We start from the raw sequence: 19,133 nt of genomic DNA on the forward strand, positions 1-19,133 counted from the left end.
AAGTCTTGGTTGTGTTTCTCCCTTTGTATTTTGAGGTTTTTCAGTCACCTCTGTGTGAAACCTGATTCCGTGCTCTAGAGCCAGCTGCCCCTGGTTGTGGACAGGAGGGTGGGATGTGCCTGCTGGGGATGCAGGAGCCCTCTATGTGTCCCCTTGCCTCCCTACCCTAACGTCCCGGCACGAGCCTGGTTGGAGAGGTGGGGCAGGAGCCCGCTTGCCTGGCTCCTCCAAATCCTATGACCAACCACTCAGGGCCTCTCCTGGGCCCCTAATCTCTCCAAACTTGGACCCTGCAGAGCCACTCCTCTGACTGAGTGTAGAATCCTCAGCCACACTGCTGGGGTTCAAATCCTAGCCCTGGCACTTGCTAGCACTATGACCTTGGGAAAGCTGTGTAACTCTGGGTCTTACTTGTAAAGCAGGGAAAATAATAGTCTGTATTTCAAAGGATTTTTGTGAAGGTTAAATGAGATAATATGTGCTTAGAACAGCATCTGGCACATATATGTGCTGTATGAGTGTCATTATTATTATTATTCCATGGTTTTATTTTGGGGGGGGTTGTGGTTTCTGTATCTGTTTATTCTCATTTGCTTCCATCTTCAGGGAACCCATATAATTCCCTCGTTTTCTGGTGCTGTAATGGATTTATTCTTCTTAGAAAATGTCTTTTCTGTCATTTTCTAGGGACTTGGGGGATTTAGGCATTTGCCCCTGGCCTGCCATCTTGATATAGTCATACACTTCCTTCAAGCTCTTCCCCTGTGAGCCTGTATGAGTGTGTTTTTGTTATCTGTAATACATACATGAAGGCATCCGTTGCCGTCTGTGTCCGTTCACCCAGGAGCCTGGCCCAGGGCAGGACTCGCCACCTGGTCTAGGTTCCCGGATGCTGACTCTGTCCTGTGCAGGCCTGGGAGGTGATGAGTTCTCTTGGCCTTCCTCAGGCTGGTTTGAGGCGTCCTAATGAACGTAATGCGTCCTCTGCTTCCTTTGTCAAAAGGAATGTTAATTATTTTCAGCAGTCTAATTATGTGCCTAATGAGAGCCTGACTGAGATAACATTCCCTTTAATTACTCTTGCCTAAGTGCCGTTCGGAGCCATATTTGAGAGTGTGGCAAGGCTCGGTACTTTCACAATAGATGGAGCTGCCTGGCGAGAGGCTGAGTGAGGGGCCAGGGTTGCTGGGCTTAAGGCCCACGGTGGAAGGGCCTGCTGCAGTCAGTGCCCAGCCTGGTGTATGCTGGCCTTTCCTCTGGGCCATTACTTAAAGGAAAGGGACGGTCAGATTGGGTCACGTATGGAGCAAACAGCACCCATCACGGCTCCCCCAGAACAACTCATTTCTCCGACTTCCCCCCAACCCACCTGCCCTTCAAGCTCCTCTTGGCCAGGCCCCTCGCTCTTGGAGGACCTGCCCCTGTGCCTTTCCCTCCATTCAACACTTGGATTTTGAGTCCCTACTGTATGTCAAGTTTTATCCAGGACATGAGGATGCAAAGGTAAGGAACTCGTGGTCCAGATGGCTTTCTAAAACAAAAAATTTGATCATGCCCTTCTCCTCTTCGGCCAGGAGAAATGCTACATGTCTGACCCCTACCCCCTTCCAGGGTTTATCTTCTGTACTTCCTTTGGTGGCCTTCCTTTTGTTCTGATGTGGTGTCTTTCAATAACCGGGCCTTCATGGGCAGACCCTTGGAAGGCAGCTCTCCCAAGCCCCTGGGTGGGCTTGAGTAGGCTGCAAGGGGCATCTTACATGAGATTGTCTGCCCTGAGAAAAAAGGGCAGCTCTAGGTGGCCCACTGCCGTAGGTAAATTAAGTCCCCTAACTCCTGTCTGCACATCTGCACCTCCCATGAATGGTGTAGCAGAGGGCAAGTGCTGATGAAACCCTTGGCCCTCCCATTTTCTAGCTGTCATTTAACCTCTGAGCTTCCCTTGCCTCCTGTCAATCGGAGTTAATGCCTGCTTCATGGGCTCATGGAGGGGACTCATGAGATGACCTGTGTGACGCCTGCCTGGCACATAGAGGGTACTCAATAAATGGTTTGGAGTTTTTTAAATACTCCAAGCAGCACCCCCTACACTGAGTTATATAGCCAGAGACTCAGGGGCTGGCCTCATTTTACTAATGGCCAGAGCCCTCTCCTGGCCTCTTGGATAAAAGTCACTCTTCAGACAGTAGACAGTGAATTTCTTGGAACAAGGGTTCATCCTCCCCCATCTCACAATGGCAGCCTTGGTTAACTAGGCTTGAGGGAGAGAATGAGGGCGGTGGTGTCTGTTCAGAAAAAAAAAAGAGGATTTCCAAGAGCAAGGAAGCTCAGCTCAGCTTTAGGTCTGCGTGTTTGGCAGCCTTCTCGTCACCCTTGGTTAGTTCTAGAGCAATGTCCAGTGGAACTTTCTGTGATGATGGAAATGTTCTACATCTGCACTGTCCAGTATGGTAGACACTTGCCACATGTTGCTATTGAGCACTTTAAATGTGGCTCGTGAGACTAAGGAACTGACTTTTCTTAATTTATTCATTTTAAAGTTAAATTTTAAAGAGTCACATGTAGCTAGTGGCTATCAAACTGGGTACTGCAGTTCTGCAGTTTTCAGAAAAATATCTCTTTGTGCACTTCTTGATCTTGGCTTAGGCCTCATCTCTAAGTTTTCACATGTCCTGTTTGCAGAAGTCAAGGTGTGCTAGTTGCTGACAAAGACCAGGTAAGTCAAGGGGAACTGACAAAATCAGTGACCGGAAGGGTGATTTGGAGCCCCCCAGAGCTATAGCCATCCTGCTGAGAGTCACCCACCATGCCAGGCATCCGACTTTCTTATTTGAGATTCTGCCCCTTACTGTCTGCAAAGGGCAGAGCCACTGGTTTTCACAGCAGCAGAGATGGGTAGGTGGTGCTCAGATACGTGACTCTTGTGCCAGCTAGGTGTGTTCCAGATGAGGAAAAATCACCTGTGCTAGTTAGAATTTTCTTGATTGTAAGTGACAGAAAATCCAACAAACTACCTGGAGTAAAAAGGAATATTTACCTTCTTGTTAAGGTGAAACACCCAGGCTAGAGAGGACCTGGTAAAGTTACTTAAATTCTTTTGATCAGAAACAGATGGAACTTCCAGGCCATGAGTCAAAGGATTTCACCTTCCCTTCATTTGTTAATAAAATTACCAAGCAACAGCTGATGAGGAATTCACGGTTTCCAGCGCCTGCCTGCAAGAAGAGTCTTCAGTTGACTGGCTACATTTATTTGGTAGTTGGGCACTTTGCCCTGACCTAGTTGGCCCTGTAGGGATCACCAGATGACTCTTGCGATAAGGGGCAGGGAATGTCTGACCCCTAATTACACAAACTTTAGCTTCTCTGGCCTGGCTGTTTCTCAAACTTGTTTACCTTGTTTCACTTACTGTTCCCCCTGCCTGGAATGCTTTTCCCAAAGCTCTTTGCAAAGCTTCTTTGTGTCTTTCTGATCTAGGCCCTGATGCTAGATCCTTAGAGAAGTTTAAGACTCGCCCTCCAGCATCTAATTTCTTTCTCTCCCCTACCAGGCCTTTGCCCTCCTTCGTGGCCTGATACCAGACATTACAGTATGTGCTGGCTGGCTTACTTATTGTCTGTCTCCCCACAGAACTGTGAGCACCAAGGGGGCAGGAACCTTGTCTTGTTCACATGGGGTACAGTGCCTGGCCTTCACCAGGTCCTCAGTCAATGTTTGCTGGAATACAGCACCTCGTATAAACAAACCAGCCTCCACAGGACTTCTGGGACCAGGTCCCCTGGCTGTTTAGCAATCTCTGGCGGTGGCTTGGCTGTAGCAAGCTGTGAAAAGTAGGGCATTGGGAGTCGCGCTGTTGAGATGCTCCAGATTTGTTCTCCGAAAGACCAACTGGGCTTCTTTCTGCCTCCACTGGGGAGGCAACGAAGAGGCAGGGTCCCCGTTGCTCCAAAGACTTGGTGCGGTGGATTCACCTGTGGGACATCCGAAGGTTGTGGGCAGTCGTAGGGAGAAACCAGATACATAAATTCCTGGTCACTTTGTGGGTGAGGCTGTGAGTCCACTGCCTGTTCCTGTCCAGCTGACAGAAGGAGCCTTGCTGGTCTCACATGATGAGGATTCTAGGGCCCCTCAGCTGCCGCCTGATGGGATCTGCATAGGGGATTATTGATGAAGGGGAGGTGAGGCAGCTCTTTACAGTAACACATGCCTTGCTCTGGGACGGCGGCCAGGCAACTAATTAGAGAGCCCAGCAGCTGTCCAGCCTTTCAGGCAGTGAGCAGCAGCTACACAGTGCCAGGGGGTGGGATGGGAGGGAAAGGAAAGGAGCACAGGGCCAGAGGCCACCCTCTGAGGTGTAGGGGGTGGGTGGTCAGGGTTGGTTCCAGGGGGGACATTGGGAGGGGGGTGTCAGGTGGAGTGGGCTGCATGGGGAGGAGGAAGGAAGAAGAGGAGGTTGTCAGGACAGGGTAGCCTGCAGGTGAGACAGAAGACAGGGTGATGAGATGTCCAGCAGGCAGGGTAAGCCAGATTCCAAGCCCAGAGTGAGGGGCATGGAATGGAAGGACATGGCCAAGTGGAGGGGAGGGGAGGTCCATCCCCCATCTACACCCTTTCTTCCCCATGCCAGCCAGGCCCCAGGGCCTGGGTCTCCTTGCTCCCAAGGGGGAGCTGACCAGACACAGCCTTTCCCCTGGCGGTGGGGGGGGGTTGGCAATCCAATTGCATTTGTAGTTGAGCATGCTCACTCCTTGGTTTGGGAAGTTGCCAATCCACTTGTGTTCAGGGCTGGTCTTACTACAGGACAAGTAAAAACAGTTGTTCTGGGTCAAAAGGGAAGAACTGGGGAGGATTTGAAAAACCAGAGGGCTCCCCGATGGGTCTCTGGGGCATCTTCTCTTTACTTTATGGGCACCTGGGTAGGGTGATTTGGGGAAGAGGAGAATAGGAGAGAAAAAGGGATAGTGTTTGCCTGCCACTTCCTGGCTTCACTCTTAGGTTCCAGGCCATGGAGAAGGGTGGTGGATGGGGGTAGATTTGATTTTGAGGTTCCGGTCAGAGAAGCAGAGATTCAATCCTGCAAGCCCAGCTTACCTTAAATAGTTACAGGGGAGGAGAGAGAATGATGCAGAGGGAATTTCCTACCAGCAGCTGCTGGTTAAACCTCTTTGGGAAATGAATCCTACATATATGGAAACTGGACACTTCTTTTGAGAGTGCCAGCACATTGTAGAAATAACAGAATAGGCACTGTTATTCTCTGACCTGAACCTGAGCTTGGCTTCTTGCCCATGTGAAAGCCTGCGGTGTCTCCCGGGATGCCTAGGACGCTCTGTTCCTGCCCCATCCCTCCTCATGTGACATGTCTTCTGTACTGTCCAGACCCAAGGCACTCACCCCATCTATCCTCACCTCTCAGCCTGGGTGATGGCTCTTGGAGGTGGGAGAAAGGATAGCGAGCACCCTCCTTTCTTCCCTGGTCTCCAGAGACAGCCCTGCCCATTGTAAAACCAGTGGTGCTTTGTGGGAGAGAACCCTTCCATGATGGTGGCCTAAAAATAAGAGAAGAACACCAGACATCATTATGTTTGGTTAATAACACTGGATGTTGCAATCACCCAGTAATTTAGTTGGATCCTTCTCTACCTTGCTTGTCCCTCCATCCAACAGAAGTTTCATGGCCTCAAGGAATTCATCATGTGGAGGGGGAAACAGACACATAATCATTTTAAGATGGGGCAATATGTTTCAATAGGAGGCTGTTCAAAGTCTTGTGGGAACATCAGTGATGGAATAACTGGGGGGCTGTGGGAGGATGGCATCCCAAAGGAATTAGGAGGGGGCAGGGTCTCAAAGGAGGAGCGGGTACGGTGGGCTGCAGAGGAGGGCAGTTAGAGAGGGCTTGAAATTGCATGGTGGTCTCTGCTCCTTCAAGCTTCTGGGGCATCGGGACATGTTGAAGGAGAAGCTGGACGGACAGACTTGGCTGTACGTTTACAAATAAGCTGCTTACAGGATGGGCTGAGTAGATTACACTGAATGAAGGATGAGTGCATGCAGATGTGTGCCTTGAGAATGAGATTGGGATGGAAAGCAGTTTGAAGGTATGCTATATGGCAAGAGGGGTGACTCTGGAGCCCGAGGACCAGGGTTTGAATCAAATGTATGGATTTAGCCTAATCTCTTAATATCCTGAGACTCAGTGTTTTCATCTTTAAAATGCAGCAGGGTTGGGGACGGGGTGGGGGTGGGGAGGTAGGATAATTCCTGCCTTCCCTGCGGGAGTCTGGGGAGAATGATGAGAGGTGATATACTTGAAAAAGTACAAGTACTACCGCATGTTAGTTGTATAAGGGCTCTTCACACGTGCCTCTACTCCAGAAACTTCTGGTTCAGCTCATGCTGTCCTCAAGGGAGCCTCATGCCCTCTACACCCTGGGACCCGGTCTAAGGGGCCAGAAGGTGTTAGAGGGGTCTGGGGACAGCTTGTGCACTTGGAGGCAGAGGTGGGACCCCATCATCTCCTCGTCCAGCGCCCCCCCCCAACCCCTGCCCAGCTCCCTGGGGGAAGAGCCTGCAGACCAGGAAGCAGGAGGTGTCCAGCATGAGGCTGGCCCCAGGAGGGAGCCGCGCTTCATCTGCTAGGGCAGCAGCCTAACCAGCCTCGGGCCCCCAGGGCTAACTGTGGCGACCAGCAGGCTGCGCTGCCAGGATGTGGGCTTTGGTTTCTGTTTCTGTTTGGTTTTGACTAGTGCTGTTAATGCGGCCTGCTTAGGGCCCAGAGAAGGGGAAGTGCCCGTGTGGGGATCGAACTCCCCAGGCACAGGGTCATGGTGGTGCTGGGGGTGGAGGGCGCGCTGGACATGCCCCTGATAGGTATGTTCCAGGGTGATCCCTGCCCACGGCCCGGCAGGCTGGGAGAAGGGAGGGCTGTGGACAGGTGGGGCAGGATTGGGGGCTCCTGTCTGTGGAGGAGCTGGGGAGGGACAGGGGCCAGGAGAGCACAGCAGCCCGCAGCACTTCACCCCCTCTGTCCTTCACTTCTCTCAGTGCAGGGGCCCAGGGGAGAGACCGGGGGGGTGCATGCCCTCCCTGCCTGCAAGCACATGTGCACACAGTGAATTTCAGGTCCCCAAGCCCTGCACTTTCACTTCTCTTGGCTCCCCAGCTGCCTCAAAAGTTGTCACCTTCGGGAGCAAAGGCCCGAGTCACCCCTGCTCAGAGAGCCTGGCGGGGGTGGGGGGGAGGGAGGAGGGTGGCCATGGGCATCAGCACAGGGTGGTGCCTCTGTGGTCCACCCTGCTTGGCCGTCCACTGGGGGATGGGGGCAATTCCCACCCCCGGTCACACACTATTCTCAGCTTCTGAGCAGCCGGTCCATCCCTCTGTAGGGCTGGGCTGGATCTGATCTCTGTCCCTGGGCTCGTGCAGAAGGTACAGTTTATCCAAGGGATTTTCAGGGAAGCTTCAGCACCTTCATATTAAAGCAAAAAAAATGTTGAAGTCTCTATCAGATGGTCAAGTCTTAGGGCTCTATTAAAAATATGTATGTGGCAAGGGGCATTATAAAGTCAGATTTATATCAGCTTGTAGTCAGTTACCGATGTTAATAGGGTCTTGACAATAATAATAAAATAATAAAATGAAATAAATATGAGGGTAGTGGGCTTGCGGGTAGAGGGTTTTAGCACACATTTTGTTGGTGTGCTTGTTTTTGCACGTGTAGTTGTGCTTGGCTCCCCAAATGGTAAAACAAATGCTCTACATCGTCTGTCTTCCGTGAGGTTCTTGACTGACCTTGAGAACAGATGTACCCACTACAGGGGGAAGGTGAGAGTGTAATTTGAAGCTAAATTGAGAATGGAGCTGGATTCTAAAATTATATCCCTGCTCAGACTTACAAGTGTGCACACATTCACTCATGGCACAAGAAGCGCCGAGTCCTGGCCCCCATGTGAACTGCCTGGGATCCATTCCAGGCCCTCATCTCCGGATTAACCAGACCTGGGCAAGCAGGATGGCAGAGAGGAGGTGGCAGTCTCCAGGAGAGGCCCCATGGCCTGGGTGTGATGAGTGTCTGGTGCTGAGCCTGGAGCCTGGAGTTGTGTTTGCCTTGAGGCTGCCTCTCTGGCTGGCCTGGTGGCTCGGAGCTGGGGGCAGTTTAAGCTAATGAACTCCTCCTCTTTAATTCCAGGGACAAATGGAAGCCACCCATCCACTAACCGAGAATCAGCTGAGCCCTGGGGCTGATGCTTGCCCACACTGTTGAGAATGGCACCGAGGCCCAGCCAGGCACCGGGACAAAGGTTAACCCGGGACACTCCTGGACAGTGATCCTGATGTCTGTTCAGAGCCGCGCACTCAAGGGTGTGATAAGTGAGTATGTTACTGGCTCCCAGGGGATCAGTGGCCCTTCCTACCTCAGCAGCATGGGCACAGGCCTGAAGGTTCCAGTTCTGAGCCTGCTTCCGGTCCAAGGGGCTGTCACAGGGCTATGGTCCTGGAATGGGAGGGGGTTTTCCAGCAGTTTCAGGCCATGTCATATGCTAAAGCCATTGTATAGCCACATGGCCTCTAAGAACTGGGTCAGACCCAGATGGGCTGACATGAGTGATGTGAGACACCCAGCACTTAGGAGATGGCATCTTCCCCAATTCTCTTTCTTATCTGTATGCTCATGGGTGCTTTGGGCCCTGGGCTTTACCTCTGTGCAGTAGGAACTGGACCTCACCTAGGCTTCCAGACTCTGCCCAGAAGCCATGAGTGTTTTGTGTGGCCTTGGGTAGAGCATCCAGGGCACTGGATGGTGAAGGCTTTGTGGTACCTTAGCTGCCATAAACGTGGCCACCAGGGCGTCAAGAGGAGCAAGTTCTCTGCTGCCTCTGCCATGTTTCAGCCATATCTCCTCCTCAGTCCAGAGGAGTGGCATGTAGGGCGAGGGGCCCCCTGGCTGGGGAGTCTCACCTGTCCTCACATAGCCTTTCTTTCCAGCCTCAGCCTCTGGTTTTTCCTTGATGACGCTTTAAAAAATGACCGTTGGCTGCTCTCCCAAGCCCCAGAGGCTGTCCGGCCTAAAGGCTGTTCTGTCTGAAGAGGGCAGACAGTCCCACCGTGGGACCAGGAGCCAGCAGGCAGAGAGCTCCCCCAGAAACCAGGGCAGGGAGCACTGGTGGGTTTGCACTCTTGACTGGACAAGTTTTAGGAGCTGTTGGACTGGTCCCTGGGAGCCCAGAGCCCTTAGCTTCTACGTAGGAGTTTGCAGAGAGGGAAAGGGTAACCGGGTATTTCTCAGCTTTAGATAGATCTTGACTCCACTGCTAGTTGAGAGTTTAAAACTCAAGGCTAGAGTCTATTTTTCAGTCAACCGAGGCTTGCAAAATCAGCTTGTGATTGGAGGGTCTTTCAGGAAGTGTGTTATCGAGTTGATTTATAGCCGGGGTGGTGTGAGAGAGCCTGGACTGTGGGAGTGGGGTTGGGGGTAGAGAGATGGTCGTGGAGGCCACTGTGGGAACGCGGTGACTCAGACGGAGACCTATTCCCCACATTACACAGAATTCCCCAGAACAACCTACACCGTCAGCCTTAAAACAGTTGTACCCTTTTGTTCAGTGATACCACTTGTAGAATTGTTCATTAAGAAATCTTTCATTAGGAAATAGTTCCAGCAAAGAAAAGGGCTGAATGCTCTTGTTACAGGCATGAAAAAGATGTTCTTGTGGTGTCATTGTCAGAGTAGAAATGGGAAACAGTTGTTCTCCCTTTGTTGGACAGCTAGGTTAAGTAAATTATAGATTTCCACTTGGTGGAATATTACACAGCCATTATAATAAGGAGAACATAGGAAATATGACAACTTGGAAACATGATTATGATGTAATGAGTGAAAGTGTCAGGTTACAGGATAAGTACATTATGGTAACTTGTAAAATAAACACATGAGAAAAGATCGCAAAGGGGAAATGATAATGGCTGCTAGTTTGCTGGAATTATGAATGCCTTTTCTTTCTATGATGCATGGATTTGTTTCTTTTAAAACTAACTTAAATCTCAATGAGTACACAACATACCATTAAATGTGATTTTCTCTAAGATGTGGGATGATGGGGGACTTTTGCTTTCTATGTCATTCCTTTCTGCAGTATTTAAATTTCAACTGTGAGCAAATGTCATTTTTGTAATCAGGAAAAAGAAAGACATTTTAAAATGCTAGATAAAAAAAAATTTAAAGGCTATATTTCCCAAGGAAGAGGAGAAGAGAAAGGCTGAGCTCTTTAGCTCTTTCTACCTGCTCTCATCAGTGTTTAAGGGCCTGCGCCTGTTTGGGCCCATTCATTCATTCATCAATCCATTCGTTCACAGGTATCAGTGGGTCTTACTGCCAGGCACTGTTCTAGGCACTAGTTACCCAGCAGTGAACAAGGCAGAGCCCTGCCCTTGTGGAACTTTCACTCTAACTGGGGGAGACAGACCATGAACAACTAGCAAAATATTGGAAAGTGAAAGCGCTATGACTAAAATGGGATGATGTGAGTGACGGGGAGGCTATTTTGGATCAGAGATTCCTCTGAGGGGTGATGGTTGAGCTGAGATCTGAATGACAACAGAGAGGCAGCCATGTAAAGTCTGGGAAGGGTCCTGCTGGCAACGCACAGGAACCCCAGCCTGCAGTCCCCACCCGCAGGCTGCCCTTTGTTGTCTGAGCCCTGGTAAGCCTCGGTGCCAGGCTGACTCCGTTCCCCAAGCCCACTTGCCCCCCCTGCACCTGCCAGTTGGGATTTGCTCAGCATCTGAGGCTGTCTGAAATCCTCCGCGGCCTGCTGCCCTGCACGGATCGGTTGCTTCTGATACTCTGGCTGCTGTTGCTGCTGCAGGCACAGGGCTTCTCTGGGCAGCCTGCACGCTGGCCACTGCTCTTGGCTGGCATTTCCATGGCAGGGCTGGGGCGTCTGAGATTCCCGGCAGCATTGGGGCAGGCTGGCCATCGGGGAGACTCTGGGTAATCTGTGTTCTGGTGAGAGGTCTTTGAATGGCACGTGCCTTAAGGTCCAAAGGGGTGGCTGCTGCCATGGTCCTGTGAGGGTCGGCCGTGACCCTGCAGGATCTTCGTGTGGATGCTGCCAGAACGTGGCTTCAGAACAGAACTTGGCCTCTCAGAATAGACTGAGAGCCTTCAGGAGCTCTGACACCAGTTCTGGGCTTCGCTGATGATCTACCGAGCAGCTCACATCCTTCTTGCTTCCTGTGTCTCTCCATATACCATCTCAGCCTTCCACAAGCAGAAACTCAGAAAACGGTAGTGCCCTCAAAGGAGCCTGTAGTCAGGCTCAAGAACAGTGCAATGTGCTGACTGGGAGTGAAGGCTCTGGAGCTGGGTTCGAATCCCAGTTCTGCCTTGTGGAGCTGTAAGAACTTAGGCTAATTTTCTAGCCTTTCTCTGCCTCAAATTCCCCATCTGTGAAATGGGCTTGAAGATTATCTGAGTTAATACATGGAAAGTACTGAGAAGAGTGCCTGATTATTACTGTGACTTGGGAAGTGGCAGGAGGACCATCCCAGGGAGCTTTCCTGGGGGGGCGCCCACGACAAGAGAGGGTGGAACTCTATGGCATTTGGGCAAGCCGGTGACCCCAGGTATCTTCCCCCACTTGCTTCCCTTCTGGCCCTGAAGCAAGCCCATGTTTTCCTCCCCCTCAACCTGATGACCACAGGGGAAGCTCAGGACTGTTTCAGAACTTGCATCTGGCACCCAGAGGTAAGGGCGACCGCCCACTCCTCATTAATTCCACTACCCCACCGGGAGACTGCACTCAGGGTTGCTCAAGCTGTGCCCCCAATGCCTTGTCCACAGAGACCCCTGGAAGGCCTGTGCATCTCCCCAGAGCAGTGGTATTAATTAACTGTAATGGTTTTGTTGCCTGGGGATGGGGAGTGAAATTTGGGAAGTAAATGAGGTGAAAGAGGAAGGCTTGCCCAGCCTGTCTACATAGAAGGGGAATCCCGATTTTCTAGCAAGATGCTCCTCTGGACAAAAATTCCCAGAGTTGTCGTGTTGTTCCAGGAAGTTAAGATGCTATAAGGTGGGTTTTTTTGGCAAAACCAAGAACAATCATCCCATCTGGTTTTGCCTCCAGCCTGTCTTGGACTTTTATGGCGTTCTCTTCGCTCCTCTCAACTGCCCACTCTGCTCTCTGTCACCCTAAGGAATAGCTCAGCAGGTTCCAAGAGCAGCAGGTGAGCTACTCCTAGGGAGCAGGGCTCTGAAAGCCAGCCCTCCCCCTCCCCCACCTGTCTCCTCAGAGGGGCAGTGCCCTGTCCTGATGACTCTCCTTGGGCTCTGGCCCTTTGCTGGAACTCCGTGTGCCTGCCTCTTTCATCACACATGAGGGCTCTCGTACCTGAGGGCTGTTCCCTAAAATCCCGCTTGTGAAACCATCCACTGCTCTGCACGTTCTTTTCTCTGCTTTCAGTCTTGCCCACGCTCTCCTCTCTACTCCGCCCTGAGTTTTCATTCCTGGGCTGTCCCATCTTTATGTCCTGGTCCTCAGGATGGTTATGTCTGTCACCAGGAGAAAGAAGCAACATCCCGTGAACTGCTGGTTCCTCTTGATGCAGGTAGACCCGGGGCTCCGATCCCAGGGCTGAACAAGGAGGTACTGGAAGGGTCTGGGGCAACGGGCTCAGGTTGGGGGAGGCCAGGCAGGGATGGAGGCTGTTGGGCCCAGCAGCGGGAGGGGAGCCTGTCCTAGCTCAAAGTTCAGGCACAGCTCCGGTGACTATTAGAAGTGGGTTTGGGGAGTGGAGTTCTGAAAATCCACCCAGGCCAATGCCTGCCTTTAATTTTAGCATCTGTCCCATCACAGTGTGAGCTGCCATCCCACCTGACGACACTGTCTCACATCCCCGTCCCTGTCCTCACCCCTGCCTCCTGGCCCCCGCCAGCTCTCCCCATTCACCTTCCGTGGACCAGTCCAGGTCTCCTCAGACACGACCTGACCTCGCCTAGGTATGCTTCCCCTCCACCTACCCACGTTCTTCCAGGCACAGAGATTCTAAAAACAGAATCCAGGCCCCAGGCTCGCCCTGTTCTCTCTCCCCACACCCTCTCTTCTGTTCGGCACTTGCCCTCTCTCCCTTTGACAGCTACTCCTTTAATCTTGCTTCTGCTCCATAGGGTTTGGGCGTCCAGCTCTTCCAAGTCACCTGCTCCGGGGTGTGGGCGTGGCTGGAGCCTCTGATCTGTAACCGACTGGGAAACCATTCTTGGCCTCCCCAAAAGATCAGACCAAGAAGCAAGGAGAGTAGGGTTTTAAAAGCAGCACCAAGGAGGGGACTGACCAGAGTGATGACTCCACCCGTTACATGAGGCTGCTGAAGAGCACGTCTGAAGAAGTCCCTTCTCCGGATCCTGGGGGACAGAGGGGCCAGGGCTACGAGTGCCTGTCAGGTGGACAGACCTGCGTTCAGAGGACCCTGAGTCGGGCAGGAGGCAGAGGGGTCTCCAGGCCACCACTGTCCACCCACCTCGGACTGCGGACCCCTCCTCGCTCCTCTGTGAGTTTCCCTGGAGCCCAAGCTCTCTTCTGGGCAGAGCTTAGCAACCTGTTGGGAGTTCAGCATAAAACTAGAGCTTGAGAAACTGTGCCAGGGATGCTGGCCCTTTCACTCACATTTCTTTTAAAGCGAGGCCCTCACAGGGTTGGTTCTGAGACCCCTCCCCTTTCATCACACCTCCTCAGCCACACGGGAGCTGGAAGCTCACGTCGATTCTCCTCAGCTGAGTTTTTGTTCCATGGGCTGTATGTGTGATTACTGTTTTCATGGGTAGCTTGGCTGCCGGGTTAGTGCTCTGGGTGGAGGTGAAGACCTGACTTGCTTGGCACAGAAGGCTGCCCGGCTGCTAGTGAGGACAGGGGCAGAAAGACCCTGCCACAGGTGGGAGAGAGAAGCTGACCGGGAATCCTGGCTCTGTGCCAGAAATGAAAGCCATCTTTTTTTGAGCATTTACTGTATCCCTAGTAGTGGCTATCTCTTAGCTCATTCATCCTCGCTGTAACCCTCAGAGGTAGTTACTCTTATTTTCACTTTACTTATAAGGAAACTGAGACAGAGAGGTCAGGTAATGTGCCCTAGATCCCACATGTGGGGGGTATTATCGTCCACCACACAAACCCAGGCAGTTAGGATCTGGAGCCCCTGCACTTAACCCTACACACCATTCACACCTGTGAGTCACGGTTTGTTGTTGGGCATGGCTCAGGAGGGAAGAATGGGCGTTAATTTTACACAACTTCAGGTTTCCTTAAGTTCATTTGTCTGGCAAATTTACTGAGCATCTTCTATATACAAGGCACTAAGATGATTAATATATAGTCATTCAACAAATAGTTTTAAGGAACTTCCCTGGTGGTCCAGGGGTTGAGACCCCGTGCTTCCACTGCAGGGGGTGCGGGTTCGATCCTTGGTTGGGGAACTAAGATCCCACATGCTGCGTGGCCAAAAAAAGAAAATAAAACAAACAAACAAAAACAAATGTTTTTAAGATACCATTATTTTTATAAAAGTTATACATACTAGTTAGAAAAAAATTTTAGAGTCTACAGAAAAGTATAAAGATGGAAATAAAAATCACTTATGATGTCACCATCTAGAGATGATTGTGGCTAAATTTTTTGTATATTTACATGTATGTATGCCTTTGCAAAATCAAAACCATACTCAGCATTCCACTTTGAATCCTGCTTTTTTCTCTTAATGTTGTATTAAACATTCATCAGGTGGCTGCTAGTGCTGGCCTCCAGAGGAATCATGGCAAAGACGAATGCTAACTGTTATCACAGAAGTGAACGGGGTGCAGAGGTGGACAGGGCAGTGGTCAGCTCCAGGGTTGCAGGTGTTTAGGAAAGTCTTCACAGAAGAGGAGCTGGATCTTGAAGAAGGATGATGGCTTCGCAGGCCATGGGTGGGGGAAGGGCACCCCAAGTAGCAAAAACAGCAATGGAGAGATCTGGAGGACAGGCTCCGAAGCAGAAGTGGATCACGATGGGCTTTGCCAGTCATGCCTAGTAAGGTTGAGCCTTACTCTGTAGATGTTAAAGATCCACTAATGGGCTTTAAGTGGGGAGAAACATTGGATGTGCATTTTAGAAAGACTGCTGTTTCTATACACTCTTTCACAGTAGTGATGAGTAAATTGAAAGGAGCAAGGCAAGGCTGGGAGACTGGCTAAGTAGGAGACTATTGGAGTCATCCAGGTGAGAGATGATGGGGCTTGAACTAGAGCAGGAATGAGAAAGAGGAATGACAAGGAAGAGATGGATTTCAAAGATGTTTAAGAGGTAGAAAGGATAGGAGTTAATGGCTGACTTGGTGGCTTTGCCATGTGACTTGCTTGGGCCAACAAGATGTTAGTGGGTGTGACTTAACAACTTACCTAGTATTGAAAAGCACCGGTGCAGTTGGGTTGCTCACTCTTGGACCTCCACCCTTGCCATGAGAAGACCTTGCCAGGGCTAGTCCACTAGGCCCAGAAGAAGGACAAGAGGCAAGTGGAGCAGAACCATCCCAACCAAGCATAGGACAGAGCCCCCAGATGACTCACAGCCTTGTGACTGAGGCCAGCCAAGATCTGTCAACCCATAGGCACGTGAGTTGTAATAATAAATGAGAGTTTATTTAAGCCATTGAGTTTGGGGATGATTTGTTATGTAGCAATTGCTGAGTGACAGGAATGTCTTCATTCTTTATATATATATATATATATATATATATATTTATTGGCTGCGTTGGGTCTCAGTTGTGACACACACAGCATCTTTCGTTGCGGTGCACGGGCTCTTTGTTGCGCGTATGGGCTTAGTTGCCTGATCAGGAATCGAACCAGCGTCCCCTGCACAGCAAGACTGACTCAACCACTGGACCACCAGGGAAGTCCCAAGAATGTCTTCACTCTTGAACTGAATGCTTACTGTGTGCGCGAGGCACTATTCTAGGCACCTGGGGATGTGGTGCTGAATCAAAGTCCTTACTTTCAGGGAGTTCAGGTTAAAGGGGGGAAGTGGCAGAGGAAGCAAAAATGACCTCTCTCCACTAACTGGGTGCATGGTGGTACCATCAATCAAGATGGGGGTCAGGGCTTCCCAGGTGGTGCAGTGGTTGAGAATCTGCCTGCTAATGCAGGAGACACGGGTTCGAGCCCTGGTCTGGGAGGATCCCACATGCCGCAGAGCAACTAGGTCCCGTGAGCCACAACTACTGAGCCTGCGCGTCTGGAGCCTGTGCTCCGCAACAAGAGAGGCCGCAATAGTGAGAGGCCCGCGCACCACGATGAAAAGTGGCCCCCACTTGCCACAACTAGAGAAAGCCCTCGCACAGAAACGAAGACCCAACACAGCAAAAATAAATCAATAAATTAATAAACTCCTACCTCCAACATCTTCTTTAAACACACACACACACACACACACACACACACACACAGCCCAGGCTTTACCTCCTTTGTGAAGGCAACATTAAAAAAAAAAAAAAAAAAAGATGGGGGTCATACGATCCCTGAGGTGGACCTGGGTGACCTGGCCTGAGGCGGCACCTCCAGCGGGAGGCCCTCCGTACTCGCCTCGCAGCAAGGGAAGGTGACCAGCCCTTCTGCTGGACAGAGGACAAGCGGTCCCCTCCCGGCCACAGGTGTGGGACAAGACGCACTGACAGTTGGGCACCAGTAGGGACAGGAAAGCTGCTGGGGCTGGAACCACCTTCCCGCTTCACCCTCTGGGGCCCTGAGGGGCTGCTGTTCGGTGCCGTGGCCGGAGCAGCGAGGGGAGCTCGAGCCTGAGGCCAGAGGCCTGGGCTCCTATCACTGGCCGGTCCTCCCACACTCCCTGTGTCGAATTGTGTGCTGGGTGCTCCTTTAATTGCATAATTTAAAAAGAAAAAAGGAGCTAAGAGTGGACCAAAACGTTGCGCAAAGTGTTCTAATTTCCAAAAAAAAAAAAGAGATTGGGTTCATAGGAGATATTGGGGGGAAGATAATGAGTTTGGTTTGGGAAAGGAATATGAGGTGCCTATGCGACACTTAGGTGGAGGTGTTCGGGAAGGAGCAGGGTAAATAGGTGTAGAACACGGGAAAGCTGTTTGGCTGGGGACTGGAGACTGAAAGTTATCAACAGTGAAACGAAATCATCTGTACCAAAGAGAGACAGTACCTGCTGTGGATATTCAGGGGAGGAAGAAAGGATTTGTGGTTGGGAGGATGAAAAGATTTTGTTCTGAAGGTAACCTGTAAGCTGGGTTTGTACCTGTGGAGGCAAGAGGAGAAAGGCACATAAAACACAATGGGTGGGATGGTGGTAAGACGCGGAGAGCTGGCCTGTGAGAATTAGGCTGAAAAAGTAGATTGGAGTGAGATCAGGGAGAGTCTTGAATGCCAGGCCAAGGACACTGCAGCGTTTCATTAGAAAATGGGGAACCACTGAATGTTTTTGAGCAGGGGGGTGACATTAGGCACGCATGTCTAGGAGATGGCTGAAGTATGAGTTTTGAAGTTGAAATCAAAAGATACGGATTCTAGTCTCACCTCTTCCATTCAGTGGCCCTGGGATATGGGGCAAATGACTTCTCTCTGAGCTTCAACTACCTCTCTTAAAAAATGGAAGTCAAACTACCTGCCCGTCACGTGAGTCTTAACTTAGTAAGAACCAATGACAAAATGTGAATGAAAGTGATTGGAAGACCACCAAGCAATGTGCATGGGTAGGCATTATGGTGACTAGGTCTGCTTTAGCTGAAACGTAAGGCTGGGATTCCCAGACAGGTGGGCAGACTGCAAATGTCATCTTGTTAACCTCTGTTCCTTCTACCACCTCGGAGAGAGGACTGCTAGAGGTGTCAGCCTGGAGTCCACTGGCAGCTGGCAGAGCTGGGGTTCATGTTCTCCTGCTCTGCCTGCCCGTTTTTTTTTTTTTTTTTTTTTTTTGGCGGTACGCGGGCCTCTCACTGTTGTGGCCTCTCCCGTTGCGGAGCACAGGCTCCGGACGCGCAGGCTCAGCAGCCATGGCTCACGGGCTCAGCCGCTCCGCGGCATGTGGGATCTTCCCGGACCGGGACACGAACCCATGTGCCCTGCATCAGCAGGCGGACTCTCAACCACTGCGCCACCAGGGAAGCCCTGCCTGCTCGTTCTTGGTATAACCCTGAACTCTCCCACCCCACCCTCCACATAAATGACGTGTCATTTAGAGAACGCCTGCTCAGGGGAGGACTGTACCAAGGCCACGGAACAGAGGACCGGGAGACAGCTGCTGCCATCAAGGAGTACACAGGCTGGTTGGATAGTAACTAGGGGTGGCATTGAGTAAAGGGTCAAATGAGTGGTCCACACAGTCACTGGTGGAGGGCCAGGGCAGTCTTCGGAGAAGCATGGTGGGGCCTTGAAGGTCAGTGGGGTTTAAAAGAGAGGATCAGAAGGGAATGAGAAGTAAAGGGGAGGACTCTCTCCTCTGTCAGGTTTCCACTGGTTTCCTCTCAATATGGAAACTAAACACCAAAACCCCACTTAATGGAGCAGTTAAAAACAAATGCGACCACAATAAGCAACCACTTCACACCCATTAGAATGGCCATCATCACGAAACCAGAAAATAAGTGCTGGCAAGGATATGGAGAAATTGGAACCCTTGTGCATTGCTGGTGGGAATGTAATATGGTACAGCTGCAGTAGAAAACAGCAAGGCCACTCCTCAGAGAATAAAAACAGAATTACCATATGATCCAGCAATTCCACTTCTGGGTAAATACCCAAAAGAACTGAAAGCAGGGACTCGAACAGATATTTGTATACCCATGTTCAGAGCAGCATTATTCACTATAGCCAAAAGGTGGAAACACCCATTAATGGATGAATTGATAAACAAAATATATCTAGGTAGATCACAATAGAATACTATTTAGCCTTAAAAAGGGAAGAGGGGCTTCCCTGGTGACTCAGTGGTTGAGAGTCCGCCTGCCAATGCAGGGGACACGGGTTCGTGCCCCGGTCCGGGAAGATCCCACATGCCACAGAGCGGCTGGGCCCGTGAGCCATGGCCACTGAGCCTGTGTGTCCGGAGCCTGTGCTCCACAATGGGAGAGGCCACAACAGTGAGAGG

General features: G+C 51.0%; 1 protein-coding gene across 8 annotated transcripts in view; it reads left to right on the top strand.

The window, feature by feature from the left end:
- Nucleotides 1-19,133, top strand: part of TMEM229B (transmembrane protein 229B) — a 40,441-nt gene that overhangs the window by 16,832 nt on the left and 4,476 nt on the right. For 2 of the 8 annotated variants that reach the window (XM_060095960.1, XM_060095961.1), the window contains exons 2-5: nucleotides 8,189-8,370; nucleotides 12,561-12,644; nucleotides 12,855-12,997; nucleotides 13,166-13,545. In XM_060095960.1, the coding sequence (XP_059951943.1) occupies nucleotides 13,354-13,545 (192 nt within the window). In that variant the 5' untranslated portion in view covers nucleotides 8,189-8,370; nucleotides 12,561-12,644; nucleotides 12,855-12,997; nucleotides 13,166-13,353. Of the gene's footprint in view, nucleotides 1-8,188; nucleotides 8,371-11,621; nucleotides 11,747-12,125; nucleotides 12,226-12,560; nucleotides 12,645-12,854; nucleotides 12,998-13,165; nucleotides 13,546-14,807; nucleotides 15,638-19,133 lie in introns of those variants that run through there. The other 6 variants (XM_060095962.1, XM_060095964.1, XM_060095965.1 and 3 more) reach the window with 6 other exon arrangements.

The sequence above is a fragment of the Mesoplodon densirostris genome, chromosome 4 (genome assembly GCF_025265405.1).
Source record: "Mesoplodon densirostris isolate mMesDen1 chromosome 4, mMesDen1 primary haplotype, whole genome shotgun sequence".
Classification (NCBI taxonomy): domain Eukaryota; kingdom Metazoa; phylum Chordata; class Mammalia; order Artiodactyla; family Ziphiidae; genus Mesoplodon; species Mesoplodon densirostris.